The 23,321-nt window shown below is 41.9% G+C and overlaps 1 protein-coding gene across 3 annotated transcripts; it reads right to left on the bottom strand.

The window, feature by feature from the left end:
- Positions 1-6,410: 6,410 nt before the first annotated feature.
- Positions 6,411-22,592, bottom strand: LOC132653072 (GTPase IMAP family member 9-like). Of its 3 annotated transcripts, XM_060380045.1 has the most exons (3): positions 18,974-19,035; positions 14,865-14,951; positions 6,411-9,026 (listed from the first exon to the last, which is right to left on the bottom strand). In XM_060380045.1, exon 3 carries the CDS (start codon positions 8,984-8,986, stop codon positions 8,114-8,116), a length of 873 nt encoding a protein of 290 aa, XP_060236028.1. In that variant the 5' UTR covers positions 8,987-9,026; positions 14,865-14,951; positions 18,974-19,035; the 3' UTR covers positions 6,411-8,113. The 3 variants fall into 3 exon arrangements, with proteins under 3 accessions (XP_060236028.1, XP_060236027.1, XP_060236026.1); XM_060380044.1 differs by lacking the exons at positions 14,865-14,951; positions 18,974-19,035 and adding an exon at positions 22,192-22,592; XM_060380043.1 differs by lacking the exon at positions 14,865-14,951 and having other exon boundaries at positions 18,974-19,017.
- Positions 22,593-23,321: the final 729 nt, after the last annotated feature.

The raw sequence follows: 23,321 nt of genomic DNA, 5'->3' as shown, positions 1-23,321 counted from the left end.
GGACAACTTTCTCTCTCTCTCTCTCTCTTTCTCTCTCTCTCTTTGTGTGTGTGCACGTGTGTATATTCTTTGGCCTCCATGCATACCTCTTCAACTTGGGACAGTCTCCTTTCAATTCATATTTAAGCCCTCCACATATATACCAAAAGAATCTCATGTCTCCACACTGTTGTTTTCATGTACTTGACATCCACATAGTTTATAAACCCCAAGGGACCACCAACTCTGGATAGTCACATGGGCAGAGTTTAGCAGGAAAAGCCTAGAGTTTAGATCCCTAACATAAACAATAAAGTGATGTAGGGGAAAATATTGAGTCAGATTAGCACATCTAAGAAATCTATCTGTAGTTACTTCGATTCTCCAGGTTCATCTGTGAAATCTGCTAACTTGCACAGTCACCACCCTACAAAATGATGATGAGAGAGGCCCTGGCAGACCTCAGTTTCTCACCACAGGCCTTCTAAACTCTCCTTTCATCTTCCCATGTACTGCAAAGTTTACTGAAGGGTCCCTTGAGTTTGTAGCCATAACTGTGGTGCTGGGACTAAAAATGTCCACATGCAATCATAATTCAGAGAAGAGTTTGTAACAGATGACACTGGTCAGCCATAAAACCTTTTAGCCATATGCCTTTTCTTTTTTACAACAATTTGTTGTTGTTTTTTTTATGTTTCCTCTCTGCTATATAAACTGATATTGTTCTTCAATTCTTGTGCTCCTTTCCCAGACTTAGACAAATTTCTGATCCACCTCAAAGTTTTATGGCAAAGAGACATGAGGGTGATTTTTTCATAGCAATTTTCAAGAGATTGTCAACTTGACAGCTGATGTCAGCCCATTTCCCAGAACCCTGTGTAGAAGATAGTTAGTGTTGAATGTACTTGTGCGCTAAAACACTTCCTCCCTTGCTAGAGCCCGCTGGCAGAGCCAAATAGTTCTTGAGTGGGGAGTGAGGATTGAAAGAAAATTTAAAAACCAACACACTACACATGGGATCAGTTTTAGAGAGCCGCCAGTAGAAACTATCACACTGATCCCTTTTTATAGTCAAAGCAAAGCACCTTGAGGCAATGAACAGGTTCAAGGAGAAGTCAAACTTGTTTACCTTGACCACCTATATGTGTGATCCTCATACAAACAAAAGGAAGTGAACTTGGCAAAACATCCTATCTACCCCTGTCAAAACATGCTTTTCTCTGAGAACTCAATAACAAAGCAGCCTGACAAACAAGTGGCTCTCTACACTCCTTGTATCAGCCACAGACATTTCCTGTCCTCTAACCTTCACCTTTTGTCTTAAAAAACACATGAGTTGTAGTCATCTTACAGGGTGGAAAGGTTAAAATAGAGGGGCCATTATAGCCTGTAATTAACATGAGATGGAACCTGAAAGAGACTGTGGGGAAGGGTTGAGAAATGGAGAAACACCTCAGGGAGATATCAGCTTGCTAAATGATATTGAGAGTTCTCCTGGGTGTCACTTTGGACTTGTACTGGCCCAAAGCAGAACTTTCCTCTGTCTTCCACCTGAAGGGGAGACTTAGTTTTGGCCACTCATAGCTCAGTCTTGAGTGGGTGTGATGTTTGTACAACATCACAACCTTTTAGGATCATTTGTAGTGGACTCTAAAATGCCTAAACTACTAAACTACTTGGCAAATTCATTATAAAAGTTATCAGAATTGCCCTAGAGAAATGGGCCAGTAATTAGGAATGCTGGCTGCTCTTCTTGTGGACCTAGGCTGTATTCCCAGCACGCCTGTGGTGGCTCACAATCACCGTTAGTCCACTTTAGTGGCTCTGACATTCTCTTCCAGCCTCTGTGAGATCCAGTCACACATATACATTCAAGCAAAGCACCTGTACATGTATAAAACTTTTAAGATAATCTGAATAAAGTTCAAAGCTGGGAAAGACCATGATGCCATCATTCCCTAAGTAAAGAGATTCTGGAAACATGTGGAAGAAGGACATAGTCTCTAGCTGTGTACCAACTAGTGAGCTCACTTGGCTCTAATGTATAGTCTCAAACTTGTGGTCACATGAGCAGCCATACTTAAAATCTGTGAGACACAAAGCAAAAGAAAAAGTCATAAATTTGGAGAACAGATTTGTAGGGAAGAAGGGAAAATGGGAAGTATGGGAGAAAAAAACAAGTATAGAGAGTATGTTATATGCACAGAATTGCCAACAAAAATTATTACTGAAAACAAACAATAAAAATATTTTTTATAGAGGAGATTCAAAATGGCGGAATTGATCACACACTGTGACTGATCAGCAGGAGAGCAGTGACTGCACAGAGACCAAGAGACTGAACTGTGTGCCTCAGAACACCAGAAACTGTGTTTCCCAGATGATATAAAAGTAAACTAATAAAAATCCATAAAGAAACACAGGAAGATGCATTCAAACATATTGAGGCCATTAGATAGGCTTGTAGAGAGGAAATGAATAAATCACTCTAAGAAATACAGAAAAATTCAATCAGGTGAACAAAATCAATAAAACAGTTCAAGATTTTAAGATGAAAATGGAAGCAATAAAGAAGGCACAAACTGGAAAGAGAGAAGTTATAGAAGAAAATAAGAACTATGAGGTAAGCATCTCCAACAGAATACAAGAGAGGGAGGAAAGAATCTCAGGTGTAGAAGATACAATAGAAGAAACTGATGCATCGTCAAAGAAAATGTTAACTCTAAAAAGTTTCTGACACAAAACATCCAAGAAATCAAGGATACCATAAAAAGACAAAACCTAAGAATAATGGGAATAGAGGAAAAAGATTTCATCTCCAAGGCCCAGAAAATATTTTCAACAATATCATTGAAGAAAAAAATTTTCCAATTTAAAGAAAGAGATGCCAATAAGCATACATGAGGCCTACAGAACACCTAATAGATTAGACCAGAAGAGAAAATCCTTCTACCACATAATAATCAAAATATTAAATGTACCAAACAAAGAAAAAATATTGAAAGCTGCAAGTATAAAAGGCCAAGTAACGAATAATGGCAAACCTATCAGAATCATAGCTGACTTCTCAACAGAGACTATGAAAGCCAGAAATGACTGGACAGATGTCGTGCAGATCCTAAGAGAACACAGATGTCAACCCAGACTACTATACCCAGCAAAACTCTCAATCATCATAGATGTAGAAAACACTATATTCCATGAAAAACAAATTTAAACAGTACCTATGCAGAAATTCAGCCATACAGAAGATACTAGAAGAAAATATCCAACCCAGGAAGATTGCCTATACCCAGGAAAACACAGTAAATAAATAATGTCACTACAGCAAAACTAGAAGTAGACAAGCACCCAAACACATTACTACACCAACATAAAAATAAACAGAATGAACAGTCACTGGTCATTAATCTCTCTTAACATCCATGGTCTCAACTCTCCAATAAAAAGACAGAGACTAAAAGAATGGATGCATAAATAGGACCCAACATTCTGCTGCATACAAGAAACATACCTCAGCCCCAATGATAGACATTACTTGAGAGTAAAGGGCTGGAAGAAGGTTCCAAGCAAACAGACCTAAGAAGAAAGCAGGAATAGCCATTCTAATATCTAATAAAATGCACTTTCAACCAAAATTAATCAAAAGAGATGAGGACTATGATACTTCATAGTCATCAAAGGAAAATTCCACCAAGATGACATCTCAGTTCTGAACATCCATGTCCCAAATAGAATGGCACCCGCATTTGTGAAAGAAACATTAATAAAGCTTAAACCACATTCATTCCCACACATTAACAGTGGGGGACTTCAACACCCCACTCTCATCAAAGGACAGGTCAATGAAACAGAAGCTAACCTGAGAAAAAAATGACACTAACAGATGTCATGAATCAAATGAACCTAACAGACATCTACAGAACTTTACACCCAAACACAAAAGACTATCCATTCCTCTCAGCATCTCACAGAATCTTTTCCAAAATTGACCATATAGTAGGTCATAAAGCAAGCTAAACAGATATAAGAAGACTGAAATAATACCTTGTATTCTATCAGACCGTGATGGACTAAACAACCAAACTTTGGCAGAGTGCAGGGAGTCATAGGAAAGAGTCAGGGGATAGAAGAATCCAGAGGGGACAGAAGCTCCAAAGGAAGACCAAGAGAGCCAGTAAATCTGGGCCCAGATATACCTGCAGAGACTGATATGCCAGTCAAGGACCATGTGTGGAGAGGACCCAGAACCTCTGCTCATAAGTAGCTCAATCTCCATGTGGGTTCCCTAGTAAGGAACAGGGGCTGTCCATAACATGGACTCTGTTGCCAGCTCTTTGATAATTTTCCCCTGTTGGGGGTCCTTGCCAGGCCACAGAGGAAGAGGATGTAGGCAGTCCTAATTAGACTTGATAGTCTGGGGTCAGATGGCAGGGGAGGAGAGCTAATGGGACTAGGGAAGGCGGTTAGTGGGAAAGAGGGAGGGAGGGGTCTATAATCAAGAAGCAAAGTGAATAAATTATAAAACTAAAATTATATTAAAAATAAAGTGACAAGAATTATAAAAAATATTTTTGTTATTGACCATTTTCAACCAATATTACTTAAAATATCCTCGAGGTATAAAAATGGGCATGAGTGGAACTTTCTCAAAATATTCTGTGCATTTGTTCTGCCATATTTTATTTCTGTTTAACAACATATCAGAGATTTCAAAGTGAAGATAAGTTGGCTTATAGAAACTACATGGTAACACTGTGGTCTAGCACCTATTACATACCACATTGGCAAAACAACAACAAAAGTGATCAGAAAGCTATCAAGACTATAAAATTGAAAGTGTCTGTAATAATGAGATGTTTGAGCAAACAGTTGGAAGACAAAAGTACAGTGGGCAAGGTACTGACATCCAACACAAATCCAGAAAGACTGGAGGTGATAGTGACAAAGACTGGACCACAAAAGGGGCCTCAAGCTCAGAAATGCCAGGTAAAAAGAACTAGGCTACTAGAGGATGAAGTGTGGGCTTGTGGAAGCAGTGGGCCCCAAAAATCCCCTTGGCCCCCTAATTCAGAGTACTGTATTTCATCTTCTCCTAAAACAATGGTCAGAGGGTTCTTTTGTGAGGATTAGAACATTTCTTGAAAACTTTGCACATCCAGTACTTGGGGTTCATTGCACATCGTCATCTGTGTCTGCTCTGGCACCTGTAGTGGAAATTTGAGGCCCATGACAGAGCTTCCAGACAGCTTTCCTAATGACTAATTTATTTTAAATCCGTAAATTAGGTGTGTGTGTGTGTGTGTGTGTGTGTGTGTGTGTGTTGCCTGTCCACATCTGTGTGGGTATGTGCCTCAGATACCAGAGGAGGGCAGAGGTACTGGATCTCCCTGGAGCTGGAGCAACAGGTGGTTGTGAACAGACCATGGGAGCTGGGAACAGACTTTGGATCCTCTGTAAGAGCAGTGCAGGTTCTTAACTGCTGATTCATCTTTCTAGCCCCTAGTAACTTATTCTGCGATGAAAAGGCAAGCAAGCAAAACTCACATTTGAAGGAAGACTGCAACACAAGAGAGATAACAAGCGAACAAGAACACGTAGCCCTGAAAGAAACGGCCATCTCATGATTCAAAAGTGAGAAAAACAGACCATGAAAACTATCATTTGCAGTAACATTGATGAGTCTGGGGAACAGTATGCTAAGAAAAGACAAATACTTCCCCATCTAATTTTCACATACAATCTAAAGAGGCCAATTAGTGATTAGGGGATGCTCAGCCACATTCCACAGACACATCTCCAACAAAACTCCTGTACCTAAGGCTCAGGGAACATATCAGAGGAGGGAGCAGAAAGTTGTTAGAGTCCGAGGACCAGGAAATCTGGTGTGAGACTGTGTCTCCTAGAAATGACAGGAAAACTTCACCCATGATAACTCAACAACATGTAGTACCTGAAGAAGACCTCAGCAGGCATAACCCCAACAGAGATGCTAACTTGGGAGGGGGAAATCTCATGAGATCCTGTCCCTCATGAGAACCACATGCAAGTAAGCAATGCTGCAGCAGGAGAAATAGTGTCCTCAGGGATGAACAATACCAAGTGGTCAGCACCACAATCTAAAAACGCAAGTGCTAGTAAATAGACTGAGCAAGTTGTACTTACATAGTCATGCATACATGCATGTGTTATGATAACAACTAAAGAAAAGGAGGCAAGGAGTCTGAAAGGGGGCAAGGAGGAATATGAGGGGGTTCAAAGGAGGCAATATGAGGGAGAAATTATTTTAATTACAAAAAATTTTAAAAGTCAGTTGGGAATGGGGTTCATGTGTAATAATTGCCTCAGTTTAATTATATATATATGTGTGTGTGTGTGTGTGTGTATACACACACACATACATACTACATAGATATGAAAGCCACAATGTCCACATTCAAAGTAAAAAGTTTTATTTATCAATTATGCCTTAATCAATCAGGAAATCTAAGATACTGCTATAACCACCCTTAGAAAATTCAATGTACTACATTAACAAATTATGGCAAATTAAAAAGAACCCACAGAACTTGATGATAAGACCTTATTGCTAAAGAATCTTATACTATGTTTGTGAGATATGAAGAAATTAGACTGGAACTGAACAGGAAGCTTCCTCCCCACTGGCTAGCTTTCATGTTGCTGAAAATTGCTATGTAGGTTGATGGGGAAGAAAAAAAAATCATCAATATCCTTAATTATGTACAAACCTATAAGCTACAATGCCAACCTGTGCCAACCTACCAGGCAAGTGGGCCCACTTGTACAGTGACTATTACGGGCATAACCAAAGGCTTTCTGATTGGATTTAAGGCCCTATTTCATAGGAGGGAACTCATGTGTGGTACTGTAACCCTAATCAAAAACCCAGTGCTGGGGAAGCCATAGGCCACAGTGGAGACTCACTAGTGTTTAGCTAAAATTGACATGGCACTAAACTGCAGTCTAACTATTTACTTATACCCACAGCAAATGCTATTCTTACCCTCCATCAAAAAAGCCCGTCTTTGCAGAGACTAGCAGGGAATGCATAGACTCATGCCTGCTCAAGGTGCTGAGAATAAGTGATGACTGAGTGCTCAACCCTAAAGGGGACACTTACACCACTTCTTTTAATATTCAGGAAACAGTCATTACTGTCATGAGCTCACAGTAGCTATGTTCCTGCCAACAATTAGTCACGAGATGGATGGAAGGGGAGGAGCTCCTGGGAACCTAGTCCATCCTGCTCAGCTGGTAAAATTACTGCTGTAAAACGTAGAGTCATTGTCTGCCATTGTATTCCTCTTGGTGAGCACACTACACTCTGATAGATTATGCTAAACTTTTAAGACCTGGGGTCTCACAGCTCAGGAGTTCAAGATCACGCCCTTCCCAGAAACTCCCCTAGACCAAGACTCGTTGCAAAAGCAAGAGGTTTATTAACCATTGCACAATGGGGTCACCCCTGCCAGTCAGCAAAGAGGGGCACCCAGAGACAAAGGCCTTTAGGTTTTTAAAAGAAAAATTGCGGGAGATTTGAAGTTGCAGTCTTGGCAATTTAGGATTGGATGAGGAAGCTATAAAGTAAGATAATTGGTTAGTCTTAGGTGCTCAAGCTTGGCCAGTCCTGCCAAGTGTGGATGAAGCTGCAATTGAAGGTGGGGGTGGTTAGCTCATCCTTGAAGATTAGGGGCTGTGGACTTTTGGCTGCAGGTCAAAAGCTACTCAGAACAAGTCTGGGTTCATTGCTCAGAAATGCTATCTCAAAGACAAGGGTCTGGTTGCTGAGTGAAGGTCATTGCTTGCTTGCCTTTTTTTATATCTGTCCTCACAGATAGGGTCACATTCCTCCATTCTCTGGAAAGGTACTAAGAGGCTTTAGCTTAACCTGAACCTAAAAGTCAAAACTATAGGCTTTAGAAGACATACGGGTTACAAAGTTAGTCTAACCTTTCAACTTGTTGTCACAAACATGGACCTAGCTAAATTTTTTTGGATCCTAAAGCAAAAGATACCAAAACAAAAAGATATGAATGAAATTAGAACACATATGTTTGTGTGTATCAAATTGTCAAAGAACAAATGCCAGTAACAAAAAAGAATAAAATTTACATCAAAACTTGTCCCAAATATTTGAAAGTATTTTTTTTATCTTTTCGAAAATATATGTAAATATATCCTTTTCAGTTACTTCCTTTATATTTCTAACTTTTTCTTCATAATTTCTCCTTGCAGAATCAATTTTTTCTATCTTTTCTTTTTCTGATTTATTAGCATATTCCTTTTCTATTTTTTCAAGTTCAACACTGAATTCTTGATTATAAGTTTCCACCAGAATCCTTTGATTTTTGTTTAGTGTTTTATCTATGTCCTGATATATGTGGTCAGAAAAGTAAGACCCTCCATTTGTGTCCACCATGTTCTCTATCAGCTCCACCAGCTGCTGCACTTGGTTTTCTTGCTCAGCTGCATCTGCTTTGTTATTGAAGGCCAGGTAGCGGTTCCCACACTGCAGGATGATATCATTCACCTTTTTTCCTGCTTTAACTAAAAAGCTGTCAAGACTCTGGTCTTCAAGGGCATCTTTGTTAGTAAACAAGATAATCATGTACTTCATGGCTGCCTCCCCAAAAATACCCTTGATCAAATCAACAGTTTTCTGCTCTTCCTCAGTGTAGCGGCCCAGCCTCAGAACCAGGATAATGGCATGAGGCCCAGGGCAGGAGTAGAGGACACAGCGGCTGATTTCTGAACATGTAGTTGACATGGCCTCCTTGGTGTCAAAGAGCCCAGGAGTGTCGACCACAACAAGGACTCTCTCCTTCCATGTCCTGGATGCTCTCTGGCAGGTCTTGGTGACAGCATGGGCAGCAATCTTAGACTCAAACTGGCGTCTCCCAAGGATGGTGTTTGCTGTAGCACTCTTTCCATTTCCGGTTTTTCCTACCAGAATGATCCTCATATTAGTGTTTGCATGGCCAGCCATGTTGGGGTAAGCCAACTCTGAAGATCAGGAGTACAAGTATCTTAAGGAACAGAAGGAAAAGAAAATAGCCTATTAGATAAGTGGGAACAATCCCCAAACCTTCCTTCTTTGCCTTCCCTCCCTGAAATTTGGCAATCTTCTATTGTCTTTATACATCTCTATAGAGACACAAAAGGTGAAACATTACTATGGAGGGAATTGAATAATTAAAGTTTCTCCACAGAAAAATCATGCTCTATGTGATTCCACAGGAAAATCCCACAGGCATGTGTATAGCAGTGTTCCCATAGAGGTCAGAGGATGACTCTGTGGTTTCAGCTCTATCCTTCCACCTCATGTGGGTTCTGGGCATGGAAATCCAGTTGCCAGGCTTGCATAGGAAGTACCTCTACATGCTGAGCCCTCTCATTAGCACCCCCTCACCCAGCATACTTTCAAACCTCTGATAATCTGGATGACATTTTGACTGATCTTGATAGCATGGAAAAGCTATTCCTACTCTTGTTACCAGTGTCCATAGCAATATTGGAACAAATGTGCCTGGGCCTGTCCAATGCAAGGTCTGAGAGTGAGTGCACCCAAGTCTCTACTCTGCCAAATACCTGAAAGCCCAGCCAGGAAAAACAGTGGGATGAGTATAGTGTTCAACAATTTGCTATATATTTTGTGACAATCTAAGAGAGGCATTCAAAGACTCCAAACATAAAGAAACAATAAGGAAGGCTGAGACAGGTGGATCTCAATGAGTTTGTGGCCAGCTTTTTCTATAGAGCAAGTTCCAGGACAGGCAATGGTACATAGAGAAATTCTGTCTCACATTAAAAAAAGAAAGAAGGAAAGGAAGAAAGAAAGAGGAAGAAAGTGGAGTTGTTTTGTATCCAGCCACTTTGCTGAAAGTGTTTATCAGCTGAAGGAGTTCTCTGGTTGAATTTTTGGGGTTGCTCATGTATACTATCATATCATCTGCAAATAGTGATATTTTGACTGCTTCCTTTCCGATTTGTATCCCCTTAATCTCCTTTAGTTATCTTATTGCTATAGCTAGGATTTTAAGATCTATACTGCAGAGATGTGGAGAGAGTGGGCAGCCTTGGCTTGTCCCTGATTTCAGTGGGATTGATTTAAGTTTCTCTCTGTTTAGTTTGATGTTGGCTATAGGCTTGCTTTATATTGCCCTTACTATGCTTAGGTATGTGCCTTGTATCCCTAAGTGAAGAATCCCAGAATCAGAAAGACACACACAATATATACTCACTTATAAGTGGATATTAGACATATAACATAGGGTAAACATACTAAAATCTGTATTCCTAATGAAGCTCAGCAAGAAGGAGGATCCTGGGTAAGATGATCAATCCTCACTCAGGAAGACAAACTGGATAGACACTGGAAGAAGGAGAAAACAGGAAACAGGAGCCTACCACAGAGGGCCTCTGAAAAATTCTACCCAGTAGTATATCAAAGCAGATGCTGAGATTCGTAACCAAACTTTGGGCAGAGTACAAGGAATCTTATGAAAGAAGGAAGAGATAGAAAGATGTGGAGAGGACAGGAGCTCCACCAGGAGAGCAACAGAACCAAAAAACTGGGTCTTTTTTAAGACTGATACACCAACCATGTACCATTCATGGAGATAACCTAAAACACCTGCTCAGATGTAGCCCATGGCAGCTCATTCTCCAAGTGGGTTTTCCTAGTAAGGGGAACAGGGACTTTCTCTGACATGAAATCAGTGTCTGGCTCTTTGATTACCTCCCTCTGATGGAGGAGCAGCCTAGTCAGGCCACAGAGGAGGACAATGCAGCCAGTCCTGATGAGACCTAATAGCCTAGGGTCAAATGAAAGGGGAGGATTTTTGGGATACATAAGCAGGCATCTCTACAGCCAGCCCCAAGGGACCTGACAAACTGGATATCAGGCATCTGTGAAGCCACCTATGGACCACCTGGAACCATCTGCACATGCTCTGGGTCACCTTATAAGAGAACTCAAAGCTCCTCCTCTCTTTCTCTCCTGCCCTGCCCAGAGATGGTCTCTGTGACCCTTTTCCCCTTCCATTTTCCTTTCCCTTTCCAATTCCCTTCCCTCTTCCCTTAATAAACCTCTCACGTGGAACCAGTGGTGTAATTTGTGAACCTGCTATGTAACTCTGTTGCACAATCCTAACAAAGAGAACCTCCTCTATCAGTGGACATGGAGAGGGGCATAGGAGGAGATGAGGGAAGGTGGGTAGGATTGGGTGGGAATGAGGGAGGGGGTTACAGCTGGGATACAAAGTGAATAAACTAAAAAAATAAACATAATAAAAAGAAAGTGGAGTTGCTCATTCCTCTAATTTGACAATTACAGAGTTTAGTATGCCTTTAAATATCACTAAAATCAGAAATATGTTCACTTATCACATATTACTAAAAAAGAAATAAAAACCCAGGATAGTTAAAACAATCCTGAATAAGGAAAGAACTGGTGGAGATATTGAAAGAATAAGATTAACTTTGTAGCCTATGTTTCTTTTAATTGCCTTATAACTTATATCTTCAAGTTTAAGGCTCATGCTAATTAAAGCCTCTTAGTGCTTCTCCAGAGAACAGAGGAATGTAGAAGTTTCTGACACTGGCCATCTGTGAGGGCAGAGATAAGGAAGAGAACAATCGAGAGCTCCACTAGGTGGAGAAAATCACTGGCCGGTGCCTGTGAGATAAACTTTGTTTGTAAACTGGGCCAAATGGCCCCAATCCTTCTCCTGAATAGCTCCTAACCTTTGACCAAAAGCCTGCAGCCCCTACTCCTCAGAACAGACACAGTATGAGTTAATCACCCTCCCATCTTAGACTGCAGTTATATCTCATATGACAGGAAATTCTAAACTGACTTGAAGATCACATACTCCCCAGATATTTATGGCAGGGCTGACTGGACCTAAGGGTGCCCAGAACCAATCAATTATTTTAAAAGTCAAATACTGCATCCAATCCTGAATTGCCAGGACTGCAACCCCTAAAAATTCCTGCACCTTATCCTTTAAAAACCCAAGGCCTTTGTCTCCCAGTGCCATTCTTTCCTGACGAGCAGGGGTGACCCCTTTGCAGGATGGTTAAAATAAACCTCTTGCAATTGCATCAATTTATCTAGTCTCCTAGATTCCCTTCATCTACCTCCTCCTGAAAATTAGGCTCTTGCTGGGCTTAACAATATCACCAGCTCAGAGCTACAGCTCTGTAGCAATAAATGAAAACATCAAGCAGGAAGGAAACCAGGGCTCTGAGGCACAGGCAACTGCAGGTTCACCCTAGGCTAGGCTGTGCCTTCAAGGGCAGCTATTCTGACGTCAGCAGCCATCCAAAAGCTACATATTCAAATCTGTCTGTTGTACAGCGGGGAGAAGTCAGCACACTGAATTCTATCTCTCCTCTGCCCTGGATGACCTGGCTACCTAAGGCAGTAACATTCTGAGGTAAGAGAAGTGACTTAGACTGATGATCTGACTTGTCCGCCAACCCTGAAGACCCTGTCTTGGGGACAGGGAACATTCTATGAAGGTTGTCAGGCTGCACTTTGTGTCCTACAGCAACAGCCAGCTATGGCTGGAGCACAGTGCAATATGCTAATTCATCTCCCTACACCCCTTGGCCCCACCACTCCAAGCAGCAGTGTAAGACCTGGGGTCTCACAGCTCAGGAGTTCAAGATCGCACCCTTCCCAGAAACCCCCCCCCCCAGACCAAGACTCTTTGCAAAAGCAAGAGGTTTATTAACCATTGCACAATGGGGTCACCCCTGCCAGTCAGCAAAGAGGGGCACCCAGAGACAAAGGCCTTTAGGTTTTTAAAAGAAAAATTGTGGGGGATTTGAAGTTGCAGTCTTGGCAATTTAGGATTGGATGAGGAAGCTATAAAGTAAGATAATTGGTTAGTCTTAGGTGCTCAAGCTTGACCAGTCCTGCCAAGTGTGGATGAAGCTGCAATTGAAGGTGGGGGTGGTTAACTCATCCTTGAAGATTAGGGGCTGTGGACTTTTGGCTGCAGGTCAAAAGCTACTCAGAACAAGTCTGGGTTCATTGCTAAGAAATGCTATCTCAAAGACAAAGGTCTGGTCCTTTTTTTTTTTTTTTTTTTGCTGAGTGAAGGTCATTGCTTGCTTGCCTTTTTTTAATATTTGTCCTCACAGATAGGGTCACATTCCTCCATTCTCTGGAAAGGTACTAAGAGGCTTTAGCTTAACCTGAACCTAAAACTCAAAGCTATAGGTTTTAGAAGACATACGGGTTACAAAGTTAGTCTAACCCTTTCATTTCCCCCTTCTCCTTGTAACTGCTTCAATCATGAAGCAGCTGCAGAGTGAGAATTTTATTTTTTAAGAATTTTTTTTCTTTTGACTCAACATTTCACCCTGTAGAATGGGACAATGGGCCAATGATCCGTCTTCTGGAATTTTTTTATGCTGATGATTGGACCGTTGATATCTCAGTTTGAAAGGGGCTGAAATGTTGGTCAAAAGTTGGGGAGAGTACATGGGTAGCTACCTTTGTCTGTAATTATCTGGGTTTAAACATTAAAGAAACAAGCAAAGTAGATAAGGGTCCCATTCCTTGAGTACCCAAGGAAGTTGTTTTTAACTGAATTTAAGGATTTCTCCTGGATCTTTAGAGCTCCCATCCAAGATACTAGAATTTTTTATTTTGATGTCAAAATAACGGCCTTTTGTCCAATTATAAGTTGTTTTTTTTTTTTTAATTTAGTTAAGATTACTAGGAGCCAGTCAAAGGCTGGTCAATGAGGCAGTCCATAACAGTCTGGTTAGTTGATCCAATTGAAGAGACAGGGAGCAGTCATGTCAGCTACCAACAAGTCCAGATTTCAGCTTGGAGCCCAGAGTCAACCAGGTGAAAATGTGCTGAGACAAATTCAGACTAGAGACAGAAGTTAAGATTTGTTTGTTAAATAAGAAAAGTGAGGAATCCCAACATCAGGGAAAAACTCAACTGGGATCCATTTGAGCTATGCCAGATCCAGGTCTCATGACCTTTTGATTTTTATAAACTCATGAATTTTTGGTATACAAAAGGAACTATATATATTTAAAAAAAAACTCAGAAAAGTAACATATCAGCAAATCTAATACAACAACATTTTGAAAGTAACAGGTAAAACTATATCCAACAGAATGGGTACCAGTCAGCTGTTTGTTTTATATCTTTTATAAACAACTTAAGTGTGTCCATGTGGCAGCCTTTTTGGAGTTAACGGCATCTAAGCAGTGGAACTCAGCCTCTTGGCTATTTTTTAAAGTCTAGTGTCTCACAGACTGACCTTGGTGGTCCTACAGCGGACTGCTCTGACCCTGAGAAACTCCGTGCAACCATAGTAACCAGACAACAGGCTCTGTGTAACCTTGAGTAAGCCCTCTTATATTTTCGCTAAGTAAAATTGCCTGTGTGAGAAACTGCTTGTACATTTTCTTTTACTTAAGTGTTAACCTGACATCCATTAAATTGACACTTTGATCAGTATGTAGACCAACATTTTTTAGATTTTTATAACCTGAATTTTTATATCCTCAGACCCTACATAAACTTTATATTTTTTTTAATTTAACTATTATTATAAGACATTGGCAACTGATGTAAAGCCTGTGAGCAGGGCAAACCTGTTTTTCTTTTTACACAAAAGATATAGTACCTAGTAGTTTTAACTAACTAATGAACTGTCCAATGAGCTGATAGTGAACCTAACTGTCTGCTCTTTAGCTGCCAAGCTACCATTAACTAAGCCTAGCCTTCCAGCCTAGCCGTCAATGTGATCAGAGACCTGAGAAGGATAAATTATGAGCTAAGTAAATGTACCAATCAAAATGACAGAGATGACTAGTTAGTCCATCACCTAGGCAGTGTCCCTGGCTCATGTGGTCTCCTGGCTTTCTGAGCAGAGGCAGTCCAGCCATCAGGCATAGAGGATGAGAAACTGCTGCTGTGGAAAGAGGAACAGGAGAGATTGACCTCACCTTGTCTCTTACAATGTGAGACAATAGCTCTTCAGGTGTCCCCGGCTTTGTCCACAGTTTAGGCTGGGGCCTAGCAGTGAGCCAGTTGGGGCAGTATTGCCAATGGTTAGCATACCACAATCCAGAGTTGCAGTCATCTGTCATTGTCCAAATCTTCTCGGAGACCTTGGGGAGCTACTGACAGGATTTTGGGACTTTCTGTCACAATACACTTACAAATGTTAAAATGCCATATTTATCAGATCTCTGATAAGCTTGAGGGCCAGCATATCTGAGTTACTCTTTGTTTTTATCATCTGTTTTAAACTGTGTCCTATAAAACAGAATGCTATTTAATCTAGTTTTAGCATATTTCTGAGATGCATGTTTTAGAACTATATATTTTAAGACAAATAGACAAACTTTATAGATATCCATCTTAGGCTTAACCTTAAAAAAAAAAACCTATACAAAGACACTAGGTTAAGCTCAACATCTTAACCAACTGCAGTTGTTAGCATAGCTTTAATTCTGCTCTTTCTGAACTAAAATCAAAGCAAACCTTTTAATCAGATACAGTTTATAGAGGGGCTAGCAAATCTTGCTGATCCTACCACTTTGTATTAAAATTGAACAGTAAAAAGCTTTGCACTTAACACTAATCAGAGGACTGAACATAATTGAGATACCTAAACAAAATGGTGGTAAACTCATGGCTCCACCCTCTTTATCTCCGGACCAGCACAGCGGCTGGCCACGTGTAACTGAACTCAGCTGAAAGCCCTAAACAAATATGGCAGCAAAACTACAGCTTTATGGGCTCTTTATCCCTGAATCATCATGGCGGCTAGCCATGTGTTAGCACAGGCTGCGACTAACAATACCAAACATAGCATTATGTGCTGTTGATGACACAGCAAACACTGTGGAGCATCCATAATCCCCCACAACCAAAAGTTTTAACATAGTGATCAAATAAGTTTTAGAACCAACTGCATAACAGAACAGTACAGAACACTTTTAAACTGTATGAATTATTCTAGCCATACCGAACCTATCAGCCAGAATTTTTTTTTTCTTAAAAGAGCATAAAAAAACATTTTGCAATGAAGAATTTGCATTTTAAATGAATTATAGCATATTTAAATACAGTTTTTGCTCAAATCATATTAACTCTCTGGCTTTTTATAATATATCCACTAACCTTCTGCAACATCCTATATACCTTCAGGTTTTTAGCTTTCTTTTTTTGGCTTATCCAGACATTTTTGCTTTAGACAAGCTATTTTTTTTAATATCTCTTGTTTATTTTCTCTTTTTTTTCAGACAACAGAAAAACTCCCATCAAAATTTTTTTAAAATTTTTTTAAAGGGTTGGGAAACTGTTTTAAGTTTGTTGTTAGACTGCCCAAGAGTTATTGCTTAAAAAATCTGATAAACTGTAAATGTCTTATTATTTTAAACATCTAACTAATTTTTAAAACTCGTCCCTGCAATATCAGAGCAAAGTATCTTTTTTAGGAGTGAATTTACAAAGAATAACCATAATTTTAAAAGTCAAAACCAGATTTTAAGACCAAAATTTATCAGTGCAAACAACTCAATCTTCAGAACTAATATTAACTTAGAACAAGACTTTCGTCTTATCCTAAAAGGAAATAAAATTATTTTGACTCAGAGATTTCGAAAACTTTGTTCTTTTCCTGAGCCATACCATGTGGCAATTTACATTGTTGTTATTTAAACATATACATTCATAGACCCTACAAACACATAGGCACATATACATGTTTTAAACAAGAATTTGAATTTAACCCCAAAACACACCCAATTATTTTTGATCATACCAACCATTTAAGACCAGTTGAAAACAATCATATAATGGCCATATAGTTAAACAGACAGATAAAACTCTTTTTATTTAGACTCAGCTGTAATTCTAAACATTACAGCAAGTGCAGTTTTCTTCCTAAATCACTGTTTGATCTGTAAGTTACAAGCCCCCTAGGTGGGAGGAGGGAAGAGAGGAGAAAGAGGGCGTGGTGAGCTCCTGCTGCTCACTTCCCTGCTGAGTTGTCATGAAGGCAAGGGGGAGGAGTTTTTCCTCACTCTCCAAAGCCGGAGCCACTCCTGTCATGGAGCAGCTACTGTGCCAATTTTCGCCTAGCCAAGTGTAAGGACTTCCACCAAGTGAGCCCATGAGCCTTGCCTGCTCCTTTGGCTCCCTTGTGAGCTTTACTCTAGCTTACCTCCCCCGAAGGTCCTGAACCTGCTTCCCAGCAGGGCCTCTCCCCTCCCCCGTGCTCTTCGGCTGTCCATCGCAACAAGGGGCCACATCAAGCCTGCTGGGTGTGCATTGTTATTTCACAGACCTTCAAGTGCCTGAGCACCGCCTGCCCAAGCTCCAGCCCCAGCTCCACGTGTCTCCCCAGCCACCCGAAAGCATTCCCTCCTCAGCTCCCTAGGGAGGGAGAGCACACTGCTTGGTGTCCTGCCATGCAGCCATGTGCACTCCCAGGCCAAGAACTAGTTCTAATTTTAACTGTCCTCTGTCCGAATTTTCATCAGTCCAAGTCTACAAAGAAACAGACACAGAAAAATACATACATACATGTGAAACACAGTATTTAAATTGCTGGGGGAGCAGAATCTCTCTGCTCCTCCCTGTTCACAGAAAGGGGCAAGCTGAGCGTCCTACAGGATGTCCCATGGACTTGACATTAATAACATGTCTGTCTGCCTTAAAGAAACCGTTCCAGGCGAGTGGCCTCGAACCACTCAGGGGACTCGAACCCCTTCTACAGATGCTCTCAAGCTAGACCATCTCTCTGTCAAAAGAGTTGGAGAGGCAACAACAACAGAAACACAAAGAATCAGGCAAATAATCAAATGAGGATGCCCTTGTGAGTGGTACCACAGTGCTCTGATAGAATGGCTGCCTGGTGGCAGGCATTCTCTACGAAAATCAGATGGGAGGAGGACCATCTCAGATCCAACCTCCCAAACAGAAACTGGGGCGTCCCCCAGTTCCCAGTCAAGTGATATTCTGACACGTCTGTCTATCGCAATGACTGATCAGATGACCAAAAAGGTCCAGATAGGCGCCTAAACTGAAACAGATTGGTACCACAGAAATGTGATTGAGAGGCTGCCTCATGGCAGCCATCTCTGACAAGAAACAGATTGGTAAGACAGAAACAGACTAACCTGTTCTGAGCTGGACCTCTGAGTTCAGTCTCATGAGGGTTGGGAAAGGGGCACACCCTTTCCCGGCCAAACGCACCAAAAATGTAAGACCTGGGGTCTCACAGCTCAGGAGTTTAAGATTGCGCCCTTCCCAGAAACTCCCCTAGACCAAGACTCGTTGCAAAAGCAAGAGGTTTATTAACCATTGCACAATGGGGTCACCCCTGCCAGTCAGCAAAGAGGGGCACCCAGAGACAAAGGCCTTTAGGTTTTTAAAAGAAAAATTGCGGGAGATTTGAAGTTGCAGTCTTGGCAATTTAGGATTGGATGAGGAAGCTATAAAGTAAGATAATTGGTTAGTCTTAGGTGTTCAAGCTTGGCCATTCCTGCCAAGTGTGGATGCAGCTGCAATTGAAGGTGGGGGTGGTTTGCTCACCCTTGAAGATTAGGGGCTGTGGACTTTGGCTGCAGGTCAAAAGCTACTCAGAACAAGTCTGGGTTCATTGCTAAGAAATGCTATCTCAAAGACAAGGGTCTGGTCCTTTTTTTGCTGAGTGAAGGTCATTGCTTGCTTGCCTTTTTTTATATCTGTCCTCACGGATAGGGTCACATTCCTCCATTCTCTGGAAAGGTACTAAGAGGCTTTAGCTTAACCTGAACCTAAAACTCAAAACTATAGGCTTTAGAAGACATATAGTTTACAAAGTTAGTCTAACCCTTTCAGTAGCTTCCTTCCTGTGTTTCTTCAGGCACAATTCCTCCAACCCCATGGATGCCCCAGCCCCTCTGCCTTTCACTGCAAGCTCTCTGCAGTCAGACTCACCTACTGCTTCTGCAGGAACTGGTGAGGGGTCAAGGCCTTGTGCTTCTGAACTATGAAGCAAAAATGCCTGCAATCCTCAAAGCCAGCATGTCAGGAAGTTCTATGGGTGGAGTCAATGAAGACACTGTTTGCTTTTAAAGAAACCTAAACACCATCCTGTAACTTAGTGGGGGCTGTAGCTTTGTCAAGTTGAGGCCTTTTCTTTGTCTCTTATAATGTCAAGAACTTATAATTGTTTTTCCTGTTTTGTATTTTTTTTTGTTTTTGACATTACAGCCTTAATGTAGCCCAGGCTAGTCTTAAACTCACTATGTGTGTTGAGGGTGATCTTAATTCAAAGCTGAGACCCATGCCCCAGACTTGCCCATGCCCCAGACTCCTCTTAGCACAGCAGGAGTGGGGGCAGCTCCCTACCAAAATCAGACCTAGGCCTACTCAACTCCATAGAGACCAAGGCCACCTCCTGTTAGAGTCAGTTAAGCTTCTGTTTCCTGCCAGAGAACTGGCTTCTCAGAAATCACCTGACTGGCAGTCTGCTAACCTGACTGATAGGCTTGGAAAGGCCCAGCCTCAGCTATAGCACTTCCTCCTACATGTTTTGGTATTTGAACTGGTGAGTCAGTAACACTGGCCTATCTTCCACCAGGTCAACATATGTAAATTAGGTGCACTTCCTCCCTTGTTCCTTTGTCCCCCCCTCCCCTTGACTTGAGCTCTGTAAGCTAGCCTGCTTACTTCAGGAAGTGAGATCTCTCTGGAAGCAGTGTCTGGGGCACTCATACCTGCCACACTCACCACAGACCCTGCTCCCCAACCTCTCTGCATCCTGAGACTGCCCATTCACAATGGCTAACTGAGGTTGGGAGACTCACATCTGGCACTGGCACTGGGACCCTCTGGGACACTAGGAAGAGGGACAGTACTCCCCTCCAAAGAGCATTACCATTTGCTCTTGCATCCCCACCTGGGGATCAGCTGGTTCTTCCTCCTTTTTACTTTCCAACTATGAGGAAGGGGCAACTGACATCTTTTGGCTGGGGCTACTCCCTGGCATTGACTGAAGTCCTTCAGTCCTCTAGTCAAACCCTGACAGTCCTTCAGACATCTGCAACAACCACCTCTCTAAATCTCTGAAAGAACCCAGTAAAGCAAGGACCAGTAAAGGCCATTAGAGCAGCCGCAGGTTTTCTTAAAATTTTAGGCAGGCTTGCATGCCAGTCTTGGTTGAATCTCCTGAAATTCCTGCAGTCCTGGAAATATTTCCCCTTTGACTGAGCACTTGTTTCCACCCTTCTCTGTCATGGAAAATTTCACTTCTCACCAGGAGTCCCAAATTAGGATCTTCAGGCCCTCCTCAATGTGCAGGGGTTAAACTCTACCATAAACAATTATCTTCTGGAAAGAGGTCCTACAATTAGCTCCTTAGATGATCTCCAGCAACCCCTATGACACCCAGCTCTGGTGACTTACTTCTCACCAAGTTGAGAAGTCCAAGAAGGGCTACTTCCAACTCCTTAACTATCATTGCAGCCACATGTAAGGTATGAGTTCCTCTCAGAAGGAAATTAAGGATGAAACCTCTTACTATCATCATTAATGACTCTGACAAGGAGAGCCCCAAAGGTCACCCCATGGCAGACCTCACTGACCTTGAATGAGCTACTGAATATATTACACAGAAAGTGACCCCTAACCTCCCCATCCACAGTCCTGTTTGCTCCCTACTGTTCTCTTGTGCCCCTCCTGCTTCCTCCTCTAAGAACATGCATAAAATTCTTGAAAGCTCCATACCTTCACCACCCCATCCACTACCCAACAATTATTGGAGATTAGAAACTCCTTCAGACTTATCCATTATGAAAATAAGGCCTTGTTACTCCCTGTTAATATTCACCTTACTCATTCATGGCCCCTAGACTGATATCCCTATTAGGCCAATGATTTAAAAGAGCTTAGATAAGTGTTATGAGAAGGTGGTATTCATGACCCTTGGATCAAATCCATTTTTCTGAGCCTTTATGCCTCCCTTAATACGTCACAGATCTGGCATGACATCTGTCAATCCTTCTTGCCTAGGATTGTCCACTGTTCTTTCGGTGGGAGCCTTTATTTAGGGATGAATGTCTCCAACAGATCAAAAACCCAGAATCAAAACCAACAAAATATCCTTTGGGGCTTTGATGAGTTTTTTGGCTAAGGTGATTTCTGAACAGGAGCAGAACATGCTATGCAACCTCTGAAATACTTTGATCAATTATACCTTTATGCTCTTCAGGCCAGGGATCTCATAACCTCCAAATCAAGACAGGCATTTCTTGATTCTCTTCTTCTGGCAGAAACCAGAAGAAGCCCTCTCTGACTTTGTTCTTAGAAAAAAAATGAGCCTAGAATGCATGCTGTGGGACCCTACTATTAAGTCAATGTCTGGCATTTATAGATAGCTGCTGAGCTTAGTATAAGACTATGAACTCCCTTTCTTGGTTGGGTTCTCTTTCCACCTGATCTGGACAACCCTAGATCTTCTAGGGAGTGTGACATAGCCTTTAGGGAGATTGCATGCCCAACCTTTTTTTTTTTTTTTTTTTGCAAAACACATGAGGGTCTTTTTATTGTAAATTACAAGCTGCAGCTTGGGCCAACAACAACCACCGCCAAAGCGGTGGGAGCTGAGCGCCGTCCCCAGGTTAGTTGGGTGATTTATAGATTCTGGTCCCTCCCAGCATGCCCAAGGCAGGGGCAATTCCTGTCTGGCAAGCATCTATTGGTCAAGATGCTACATTTTGAATTGATTGGCTATAGGAAGGTTCCCAGACCATTAATGACCAGGTGTCCCTCCCTAGGGGGATGGTCCAGTTTCCTAGCAACTGTATCTCTAGTATATATATATATGAAACCAATTCAGCAAGTACCTGGGGATTCCTGGATACACCTGCCCTATGCTAATGAGATGTCTTGGTGTCTTGGCCTTCAACTAGTGACCTTTAACTGTACCTGGAATTTTTACCCCACCCATAGGATAATTAATTATTGCTTTCTCCCTCTAAGGAAAAGGCTGTTTTGTCACATGTAAATCAAGTATTCCTAGCATCTTAGCCCCAGCAAATCAAAAAAATTCACCTTTAAAGCTCCTTCCACTGCCCAAGGGCTATAAGTCACTGATTCATGCAATAAACTCTCTCTCTCATTCCATTTCTCTACCATGACCATCTGAGACTCACCATTTATTCTGGGGAAGGAAAGGCTCCCTGAAGAAATGCTGCTGAACACCGTGACCTTGGCTTCCAACCAGGCAACCATCCACCTGGATGCTGTGAGCTTCTGAACCACCTGGTTTGACTGCCTGTCAGTCATCCACATGCTCGTGTTCCGCTGTTCTGAAGGTTCCGCTGTTCTGCAGGTTCCGCTGTTCACCAGTGTGCAGAACTGCATCAGCAGCCCTTGAAGCCACCCCATCCCTTAAGCTCCCTGCTCACCCGACTTGCCTCCCACTGGAACTCCATCAAGCTGGACCTGTCTTCCAGTCAGGTTCTGGCTTTCCCCTGCACCCATTCTGCTGATACAGGGGCTTAACTGAAGGACTGTAACACCGCAGTATCACCAGAGGCTTCTGTATGCCTGAGTTTCCACTGCTGTCTGGTACCAGCAATCTTATTTTAAAAGAACCAACAGTAACACCCAGTGGAAAACTCATTTCCACCTCCCCCGGTGAGATCAGGAGCCTGGCCAAATGCACAGGCCTCACCCTGAGTACACTAGACATTCCTGAGAGAAAGAAAACTTTTGACTTCAGGGGTTCCTCTGCTCCTGTACTGACGTAAACAGAGCCTAGACTGGCCTTCAGGAGAAATGTGCACATCTGTTTCCTGCATGGCAGCCTAGCACTGGGAAATGCAGTATGATAGTCAGGCCCCAGGAGAGGCCAGGCTACCACTAGACTCAGAACCACACAAAATGCCTGATTTTATGGCTAGACAAATCTTCCATAAAAGTATAATTAGAGAAGGCATGACCTTGGAACACCGGCTGGTATGTCAGGGTTTAAATAAATGAGCATCATGAGGAATAGATAGTTGCCATTCAAGATATTGGGATACTTTCCCAAAAGGCCAGTTCCCTTGCCCAGGCCTTTGCAATGACCAGTAAAACAAAAGGAAAATGTTTTAAATGCAAAAAGGAGGAATGCTGGAAGGGCAAATGTCCTCACTCCGGCTCATCTAAGGGCTTGAAAGCTGTCCCGCCTAAAACCATCTGAGCCTGATGGTATAAGGGATTCCACTGGAAAAAGAATTGTCTTTTTATATTCAATAAATGTGGTAAGCTGTTGTTTTTAACTAAATTTTAGTTATTC

Source organism: Meriones unguiculatus, chromosome 3 (assembly GCF_030254825.1).
Source record: "Meriones unguiculatus strain TT.TT164.6M chromosome 3, Bangor_MerUng_6.1, whole genome shotgun sequence".
NCBI lineage: Eukaryota > Metazoa > Chordata > Mammalia > Rodentia > Muridae > Meriones > Meriones unguiculatus.
This window is presented reverse-complemented; position numbering and strand designations above follow the sequence as displayed.